The sequence below is a fragment of the Hesperophylax consimilis genome, chromosome 3 (assembly GCF_061612785.1).
Source record: "Hesperophylax consimilis isolate HC1 chromosome 3, BYU_Hcon_1.0, whole genome shotgun sequence".
NCBI classification, from domain to species: Eukaryota; Metazoa; Arthropoda; class Insecta; order Trichoptera; family Limnephilidae; genus Hesperophylax; species Hesperophylax consimilis.
The window spans coordinates 10,354,780-10,365,706 of NC_142838.1; the positions used below are offsets into that span (position 1 = coordinate 10,354,780).

Genomic DNA, 10,927 nt, shown 5'->3' on the forward strand with positions numbered 1-10,927 from the left:
GTGAAACTCAAATAGCATTTTCCAAAGCAGCGAGAAAAATAAGAAGTTAACGTATTTTTTCTCAAATCGTCGTTTCCGTAGGATTATCCATAGAAGGTTTGAATGTTAGATAAAGATAGTTATTCATTGGAATAAGCCCAAACCATTCGGAATAGATGCAGGATTACTCTAGGAAAAAATTTAAGAACATGACCACTAATACTAAATTACCGTTTTTAAGTTTGTATAGTAAAGCGCACTTGAAGTGAAATGACACCAAACTGCGCTTTGTAAATAGCATGTTATTATAATTTGGGCACACTTTCCTTATGGAAAATTAATTATTTTTAATGATAATAGAAGGGTGTTTTTATGGATATTTTGGAATTGATGTTTTGGTCATTGGTACAAAATATTATTTATAAAATACTTATAATATTTATTATTTTCTGTTTGTTACTTCAAAACTGTTTTTAAATAAAATACCACATATTAATGGAAAATATAATTAGACATTTCTGAACATACTCATACACACAGATCACAGATTTGTTGTTTTTTGATTCGTAAAACGCATTTTCTATTAAAACTACTTAAATTAAAAATAAAAACACAATACTATCCTATCCTTGAAAATAAAAGAAATCATGTTCATCTCTCACTCGTGGTTATTTGATAAAAACTCTTATTAAATTTGTCAAAATAAATTCTTACAATATTTTCATTAGCAAAATGATCGATTAATTTATATTCAAGATTGAGGATATATGATATTATCATAAGATGATTGCTTTGCGCTAATGGTTTACGAAAGATTTGGTAGCGTCATTTGTTTCATTGGCAATGTCTGATTGCTTTGGCGTATCCCGCGGCGTCTGCGGATACTGAAAGTGACTACCAAAGCCGCGGTCAGACCGAGCAATATCAGGCCTACCGAAAACATAACCACCCTTAGAGGAGGGTTACCAACAGGCATTACCTCGTCCAGACCCTCTGACATCACTAATGGCACAGGCTTCAGTATCCTAACTACCGGCTCACAACCTGACTCTCGGACATACTTGGCCCAAGTCCTGTTAGCGCTGGTCAGCTCTCTGTGTGGTTTGACAAAAGGCCTTCTACCAGCTACCGTCCTGTTTACATTCGGGAACTCCCTCATCTGTGTCTCTTCGTAATAACATAACAAGCTCTTCTTGCGTTTAGCTCCCTTCAGAGTAAAGTCATCCGGAGAAGTTTTCGATCCAACTAAAACGCTTAGGTCTCCCTTCACCATCGCGGCCCAATCCCACATCTCCGCGATATTGCAATCACATTTCCACGGATTGCCTACCAACCGCAATGAGTTTATCTTTGGATTCTTGAAGAAGATTTGTGGCGAAATTGATGTCATGTTATTATTTCCGAGATCGAGTTTTTCAAGACTCGGCAATAGTTGCAAGAATTTCAAACTGCCTGGCTGTGAATCTAGTTGATTTCCCGCCAGATAAAGCTGAGTTATGTTCTCATTTAATTTAAACGAATTGTCTGGCAAGAAAGTCAGATTACATTTACTCAAATCCAGGCTCTTCAATCGTGATAGCTGCTTTGGAAGAAGTGGACTATCTTTCATGATGATTAAAGGGTTCCCTGCCAATTTTAATTCTTTGAGTTCTGTATAAGTCAAATTTGTGAAAAACACAGTTGCATTGATCGGTCGGCGCAATCCGCAATCACTTAACTCCAAACTTTCCAGGAGGGTTAAATTCCCGAACAACCCTGCCTCCAAAGAGTTCAAGTCATTTCCAGACAGAACTAATCTTCTCATGGAAGTCATTTTGGAGAATGTTTCAGGGCCAATATACGACAAGTTACTGTATCCCATATTCAAGTACTCTAACTTTTCCAATGGAGCTAACAGATTTGTAAACGCATCTTCCAGTGGGTTATGAGATATATCGAGCTCTTCGAGTTGCATTAATTTGTTGAAGGTGTCAGGCAAAGTCTTCAAACTACAATTTCGTAAAAACAGTTTTTCTAGACTTAACAAAGGTTCGAGCGCTATTTGCAAATCTGAGACTTTCAAGTAGTTTCCTGATAGATATAATGTTTTGAGTTTTGTCGAGTTAATAAAAGCATCGTCTGAAATAAGTCCTTGCAAGCGACAGTTTGACAGATCAAGCGTATCCAAGTGCGGAAGATTATCCAATGTGACTGATACATCAAGATCGGTCAATTCATTCTCTGCCAGAATCAAAGTACGAATCCAAGTTGTGTTCATAAAGGAATCTTCAGGAATGTAAGTGATTTTGGAGTTTCTTACATCTAAGTATTCCAGCCTGAGTAAGTTTCCTAGTACCAAGGGCCAGTCGATTTCAGTTAATTTGTTTCCCGCTAGTTCCAGCCTTTTCAATACTTCCAGGCTGGAGAAGGCCGGGTCAAGGATAGCTGTAAGTTCGCAGTTATTCAACACCAGTGTCTCCAGACTAGTCAGAGGGTCAAATGCCTCCGGTCCAAGAGTCCCCAAGGGGTTACGAGATAAGTCTACTGTATGGAGAGCAGTCAGGTTGATGAAAAATTCTGGATTTAATGAAGTAAGTTTACAAGAGCTGATATCCAGGTATTGTAACGAACGGGAGATAAGGAAAGGGCCTTCCACGTTTTCGAAAAGATTTTCTTGAAGCTCAATGGTCAGCAGACCCGGACAATCCCTAAAATATAAAAATAAAATCGTTAATATTAAACATTTACATACTTGTACAACACAACATTAGTGGCTAAATACTTTGAATCTCGTTTTGATATATTGAAATTGAGGCCCCAGATCTATCTATTGTAAAATGATTAGTTAACAAATAGCTTCAGTATTTTCCCTGGGTGTGCAGTTAGGTTTATAAAAAAATAATATGTCAATGTATTTGAGTAAAGTTGAAATTATAATTTATTCGCAACTCCCAAGTTATCCTTCCGTATTCATCGCGTCGATACGGTCGTTATATGTATATCCAATTCGTCCTAAAATGTTGTATGCATAATAAATCAGTACTTACTCAAAAGCATCAGGATCGATTGTCGATATTTTATTGGCCGAAAAATCCACATCGATCAAATACTCCAATCCTTCGAGGGATTCCTTTTTGATACTGGAGAGTTCATTGTGAGCCATCTGCAGCCTCCTCATCTTGATGTTCTTCGGGAAAGGTTTGAGAGAGGTGACATTATTCCCATTCATGTCCAGGATATACACATTGGGACTAAGTTCATCGTAGGGGATATCTGTAAGGTTACTTTCTGAACAATCTGTAACCCAGTTGATTCTGAAATAATGACAGTCGCAATCGTCGGGACATTCTAGCTCAAAATTTTCACCATTAAAAGGTTGCACAATACTGACACAAAACAGTGACCAAAGTATCAAATTCAAAATCCTTTGTGAGATTGCCATGTTGTGTTGTTAAGTTCTGTTATTCTTAGGACATCATGAACTCAAGTTTCTCCACTCGAAACTGCGAAATCTGAAACAATATAAATGTTTTACAATAAAACTACTCATATTAATTTACATTCGTTGCATTGGTAGCATGCGTCATTTATCGTTCTGAAGTATGATGAATGGATTGGAAAGGCCTTCCTGTGTTTTTTTTTTATCAAAATGCGTGCAAAAACTTCACAATTGGAGAATAACAGCATATGAACATGAAGATGTTTTATTATTATAAACAAGAATTTAGAAGGCAGGAAAAATATCAACCGACAATAATACATTCAATTTGGAAATGCATCCACGTGCTCCCTACATTCTGTTATTTTGTACTACAACGAGACACCTTATTTTATCAAAAGTGACAAACATAATCATCTTTCATAGAAAGTCTTACAATCTGTTATTGGTATCATGAACCTGTTATTGAAATAAACGAAACAAGGTCGTTCGAATCAGATCAGTGCCAATTTTTCAAAACAGATTAGATAAGTCACGATGCAGGTCAATATGGAGATTGTCTGCGATTGTACGGCCATTGTGTATCAATCGCCATGTAACTGAATGTCCCACGCTGACCCTTTGTGAGTCAATTGAAGGCACACCTAGAATTTAGTTACATAGAGCGATGGACATAATCTTTGCACTTGAATGTTGCTTGACAACGGCGTCTGTAAATCAGCAAATAGTTACCGGATCAGATCAATTTACTTGGGCTATCATACATTGAATAAGTAGTTGTTTTCGTTGGTATCAGCGACGCTCCCACGGAGGTAAGGTTTCGGGGGTTAACCCCCTCCCCGGAGATTCAACATACCTTATTTTACCAATCAAAAGCAACATAATCAATAAACATAATAAAATGATTAACCCTTTCAATATGTACAACAAATAGCTGCGTATTTTGCTTTTCGCGTGTGTACACTGTATTTTTTTTTTCAATTACACAATTGTTTGTTTCCTTGCTAATTAAAAAAACATATGATTTAAAAAATAATAAAAATTAAATCTTAGCCAGTCTAGGGGATTATTTTCGCATCTCAATTTACTTTCCATTTTTCAACGCTTCTAAAAATAATTAGGAACGAAGATTCTCGAGGCACAATTCAATTTTGGTTGGATTCCAAAGTTTATTGCCAACAGATTCCAGCAAACTTATAGATGAGACACTGAAATAATTTACATATATGTATTGAAATAATTTACATATATGTATTTTTTTAAATGATATTATTGTAAAGCTGCACATCTTGATACAGGAATGCCCTAGTGAGATGTGCAGATCATGTTTTTTATGTAAAAACTGTTTTTAGAATAAATAAATAAATAAAATTAAAAAATATTTATGGTTTCGTATTACAAAATTGATCTAATCTTCTCTAAATAGTATAAAACAAAGTCGCTATCCGCGTCTGTCTGCTCGTGCGCTTAGTTCTTCTAAACTACGCAACGGATTTTGATAGACTTTTCACTTTCATTTAGAAAATTTCTTCTTGAAGGTTTGTATACATAATACATGTATATAATTTTTATAAAAAGTAGAGAATAGTCGATGTTTTGTAATCAAGTCGTAAAAAATATTTTTTCGTGCGCTTACATTGCTAACGCTGGCTAAACCTTATGAGATACATCAAAATAATTTAATACGGGATTGCATATCTTAAAAAGGCCTACAGAAAATTCCGTTATGGTATATGTCTATCTCCTAATGATAACCCACAGTAACGCCGGGTACACGTCAGCTAGTAAAAAAAAATTCTTACAAATACCGTAATTATAAGGATAAATCGCGTTTCGGCTGTTTTGCTTGGACTGGGCTCCAGTATTATTTTTAGGTTATCTCTATATTTGTTAATTTTTTTTTAATTTAAATCATTTGAGTGAGTTTTGAGTAAGTTTTTTTTCCTTGCTAGTAAAAAAATAACCTTTTGAGGCCTAAAAATAATAAAAATCAAATTATAAAAATCTAAATTAGTTATTAAAAAAAATAATAATTTGCACTAAAATTTTTCAAATAATTATTTAAGTCGTTATCAGGCGCAAAATATGGTCTACGTGTGTAGACAAAATGCTGGAGTGCGGTACTGAAAGGGTTAAGCGCCCTGAAACATTGAAAAGATACCAAATATCAAAATAATGCTGCATATTTTAGAAATACTACCTGTGTCTACTGAAGAGAAAGAAAGAACCTTTTCTACATTACGTCGATTAAAAAATATTTAAGACATTCTACCTCAGAGAATTAAATGGTTTAGCTCCTCTGCATTTGTACAAAAACCTGACTCCAACAGTCGAATCTATTTTAGAAAATGGCTGAAAAACCAAGAAAATTAGACATTTATCTCAATAAGTGCTGATGTAATTGTAGTTAGTGGCTTCTTCACAGTAAAGTCATCAAACGCACTACGCAACGCGTCGCAATAAACGTAGACGAAACCACCCAGGGCCGGTCTCCTGTACAGGCGCAATTGGAGCAGTCCGCTCCGAGCGCCGACTTGCCAAGACGCTGCCATCGCAGCACTACAGTTTTTACTAGAGCCAGGCGCCGTTTGGCTCAGGGCCGGCCATGTGCCTACTGAAGAGATAAAAAAATTTCTCATATCATTAATGTCTTACTTAGTATTTGAATTAAATTATTTGAAGTTTGGTTATGCGTTTTATTTATTTTCACGTACACTGTACTGACCGACAACTTTTTTTCTGGGTGTGCCCCTGATTGATATTAACCTTCTTTAGTTGTTGTATCTGAACTGAACGGAAAATTGAAATACTCTCATTAAAATCACAATAAATCTACGAATCTTTCATTTAATAAGATTACATAATAATAATTACTATATCTGTAAATGGGTGAAAACCATTCGAGTAAGGTATTCCCTAAGTAAATAGTAAATTAATCTATAAAACCGAGGTATTTATGCCTGTTGGTAATAACAAAATAATTGGGACCCTACTCACGATTAATTCACGATTCTAAACTTTAGACGCAAGAGTGATCGCCTATGATTCTGGTGATCCTTCTGATCTGATCCTAGGAGGGCAGGACTTGCAATGAATCGAAGCCACGCTAGATAATGAAGCCTGTAGGCGCCTTATACGAGTAAAATGCGATCAACCCGATGATTTTTATGAAAACGAAGTAATTTAAAATTGCGAAGTTTGTTTTTAAAACACCGATGTTCTAAGAGGATCGAAGTAGGTAATTAAAATGTTAAATTCATATAATTTTCCTTATCAACCATACAATGTCCTGCGGATGTAATATAAATTATATCATTCAATGTTATTTTCGACATTATCTCAAATCAGCACCAATGTCTTAAAATAATCACATAAATATTAAATTATTATGTTGATACAGTCTGATTAGTATCTGAAAATTGTAATGATAAAACCATTACCATTACTGGGTATTGTTGTTCCGTTTTGAAAACAATAAAATAACTTTATTTTTAACATGACGAAGAATACGGATGGCATTGAAAATACTGTCTAATATAACCTTCATGATGAGGTATTTACGTCAAGAGTCCCTGGTTTAATGTACCTAAACAACAAACCTATACGATCCTCTCTCCGGATACGTGCACCTTGTTTCATCCACATTCATACATCAAGTAGCACAGAAACAAACTTATTTGTCAAAAAGCATTTTTAATTATTAGTGCTTTTGCACCATTCAGAATAGAAACGTTGGTTACTTGAAATGGCTTAAGACTTGTTTGGTGACCAGATCCGAATAGTCAGATACTTCCTCATCTTCATAATCCCCGTCTTCTCCCCTTGAGTGGTTTATTTATGTTCTCCCCCCTCCCCAGTACACGGAGAGAACTTGTTCAGACATCGTGATGAATGTATTTTCGTATTTTACTAAAAGTTTATCAGGAAATTTACCAATTCATTCGTTAAGGACCTGCAATCCCGTTTTTAACCGGATTACGAATAATTTTAAGAGATTAATCAATTGGTAATGATCATTTTTCTCCGGGTTTGTTATTATTATTTTGACACGTGTTATAGACGTATACTATAAACAATTTATTTTTTTCTCCATACAAAATGGATTAAAGAAAACTATATGGCACTTTGTTTTAACCTAATTGCTACAAGAAACAAGTATCTATGTCGGGGGAAATGGAAAAAGATGCATTTAAGTTTTTTTCCCAATCAAAGTTAAGTTTGAAGGTTATAAAATACGCATAAATTATTAAAATAACCCAAACTAACAGTTTAAAAAAATATTTCATTCATATTTACATTTCACTCCTTCCATTAATAATTAAATTGAAATCAAGTGTTTTTTTTAATTGCGTGTGTGACGCCGTATTCGGCAACATCAACCTTACTTTTTGACAAAAACCTAAATTAAATTATTATAATATTATATAAACTATACAACTGTCAGAATTTATTTGCTTGCAATATTGGGGGAAGCCAGGTAATAAAACTGCTAGGATATTGTTTAAATCGAAAACCATCAATAAATTCAATAGGTACTAAGAACTAAGTACAGATCTTCCGAATAAAAGTTTTTTTATGTTTTAGAACAACAACATTAAACAACAAACCATGATGCAATGCATGCAAATATAAATAAGCATTTTCAATAAGAAAAATAAATATCTCTACGAAGCCATAAACGAAACTATAATACTTTTCCTACACTAATCGAACAATTGATTTACGTACACGCATTGAGAAATGACATCATTGAATTTATTCAGTTTACTGAAGGAAAATATGTCTTACCTGTAATGTTCGTGCTCTATTTCTTATTAGGTACTACCACGGTGCACACATTATAAACACATATTACATATCAATATACTTCTGTCTTCCTTATATCTACGAGGAAAACAATACTGAATTATGTTTAATTTAATCCACACAATAGCGTAAAATTTCGTTCTAGACATAAACAATCGAAATGTTATAATAAGGTACCTACATCAGCGGGTTTGATTTGATATGACTAATATACGAGGAAATGTGAATGCAAACTGCAACGATATTATGAAATGTAGAAGGTTCGTATAATGATGCATAAAATGCGCGTTTTCACGATTTTGCACTGGAAATGTTAATTGACTTCAAGGCAAAATACAAGACTGCCGTGAATATAACCTAACGTACTCGTACATTGAATGTCTGCAAACTTAACGTACTCACATGCGAACAGATTATCCAACTCAAATGTTATAATTCATCATTGGCTGTTTCGCAAATTGATCGTTAAAAAAACTACAGTTGGAATCTGTCTAGAATCTAGAATCTCGTATTGGCGGGAAAAATACCAACACACCGTAATTCACTGGTTTACAGCGGATTACAGGTTTCTAGTTTTTAATTGGCAGGACTTCTGTATTCAGTTAAAACCAATTCACCCTGTTCCAATATAGATGGATTTTATAATTATACTTTATTTGTATCTACTTGTGTGTTGTTTTTGTATCGAAAACCTCGTTACATAACTCAAGCAATTCAAAACTTAGAAGTTTAAATCAAAAAAACTGTGATCTGCTTTTTCTAAAAACACGATTAAATTAACATTTATTACAGATAAATAAACAAACCTAACACAATGTAAAAAGTCCTCTGATTTACTTTACTAAAATGTAATAATGTCATTTATGTGGGTAGTGAAATAATGTAAACTTACCTATTGTAAAGTCCTGTAACTGGTAAGTTTGTTTCGTCAAACGTCAAATCCACGTACCTAGTATTATGTAGGTTTTATTAGTAAACTGCAACAACTAGGAGCGATCACGCACGAGAGCGAGTCAATATGCAGCAAGTTTCGCGGTTGGACTCTGTTCGACTGTGGACCTGCGGTAAAATTGTTGACTGTTGTCGTTACGGCTTATGCCGCTCATGGTATGCCCGTTAGTATTGGTAACTCGTAACTCGTATGACGTATAAAGTGGATATGCATCTAAACAGGTACTAACTCGCTTTTAATTTGCCGGTCCGCTGCGGAGAGCGAGAGGGCATTTCTGTCTTGATTTTAACCCTTCCAGGCTTCCAGAGCGAAAATTTTTCTTACGAACAAAAAAAATATTCGCCACGGACCGAACCATTTTAACCAGTAGAGGACATAAATTGCTTTGCAAAGTATATCACTCATAATGCCAAGTACACGTTACTTAGAATTTTCGCCTGTGACACACACATCTAATAAGTTTTCTAGATAAGCGGAGAGAACCTCGGATATTAGCGCACCTTTTCCATCTATACCGATGAAACTGATTAGGTAGGTACCTACATTCATTTGTAATAAGGAAGTCCAGTTCAAAATATTGATCAAAAATATACATTATATTTTCATATAGACCAACAATCGCCGATTCTGAATAAAAGATGCGTCGATTTTTTTGTGATATTAGATTATGTATCTTTTCTAGTTTTGGCGAAATTTAAACTTTTAACCGAATAACTGTTGTTAATTTATAATATAAAAAAAAACAATTTTGAAGAAAATTGGATATATTCATGAGGAATACCGACATCAACCAATTTCAATATCGAGATTATAAGTGTATTACAATTATTTGTAATTATTTGTTCTTTGATTAAATGTTACTAGAAAGGTAAATAGATAGGTAAATAATTTTATGCAATTATTGCCCTAACCGCCGCACTTTTAATCACAAATTATGTAAGTAATACTTTGTATCAACAATTACTATAAGAAAAAACTATTTATATTTAGATTGAAACGAAACTCTCGCAAGTGTCACTCCATACAAAAAAAGTCCAAAATTGCGGCAAAGGGGTCGTTTTGTAAGGTAAATGTTGAACTTTGATTGAATAAAAATAGAATTATTATGCCATCTATCCCGACGTAAATCGTTGATTCTTGTTGAAACGAAGTGTATTTTTCATAACCTGTGCCTATTAAAAGTGGGGCGGTTAAAGAAATATTTACCTAATTTTTTAGTTTTTTCAGTTATGGTTTACTATGAATATTGTATTAAAATATGACAAACTTTTAGAATCGCTGGCCACACTCAATACAAAAACATCAAACAAGAAAAATAAACATGGACGAACTGACAAACTGTTTTTGAAAATTTGATTGACAAAAATGGAAATGCATAATGTAATGTAATGAGTTTTATCTCAACTCATTGGGAATAATGTGTTAAATTATTTTCCATCCCCACGAATGTAAATAATGGGTTTTCCAATAAGAGGTGTTATTTTGCATAACCCGCTATATCGGTAAATGTTACTTTTGAAGCTGTCATTTTTAATTTAAATACATAATAAAATAAAAGAAGTAATAAGTGATAATAATTTATGTGTAGTTTGTGGCAAGTGTGTGTTTATGTATATAAAATAAATAAAAAAATAATTTATATACATAATAAAATAACACCTCTTTTTAAAAAACCCTATAGTTTGCTTTTATAGTAACTAAGTTGATATTTCAAACAAATATATTCTTGTCAAGCGTGGCCAGCGATCCTAAAAGACTACCATAAATAAACC

General features: G+C 33.9%; 1 protein-coding gene across 1 annotated transcript; it reads right to left on the reverse strand.

Annotated features, from left to right (window-relative positions):
- Positions 1–475: 475 nt before the first annotated feature.
- LOC149424923 (uncharacterized) lies at positions 476–9,322 on the reverse strand. The gene is made up of 3 exons (XM_089650857.1): positions 9,096–9,322; positions 3,006–3,470; positions 476–2,666 (listed from the first exon to the last, which is right to left on the reverse strand). The coding sequence occupies exons 2-3, from the start codon at positions 3,398–3,400 to the stop codon at positions 785–787; spliced, it is 2,277 nt and encodes a 758-aa protein (XP_089506983.1). The 5' UTR covers positions 3,401–3,470; positions 9,096–9,322; the 3' UTR covers positions 476–784.
- Positions 9,323–10,927: the final 1,605 nt, after the last annotated feature.

What these genes read in the sequence shown, in the direction of transcription:
- LOC149424923 (XM_089650857.1), bottom strand. Translation starts at nt 3,400, where the DNA reads ATGGCAATCTCACAAAGGATTTTGAATTTGATACTTTGGTCACTGTTT. An exon ending in ATCGATCCTGATGCTTTTGA is followed by an intron (nt 2,667 to 3,005) that starts GTAAGTACTGAT and finishes TTTATATTTTAG; the next exon opens with GGATTGTCCGGGTCTGCTGA.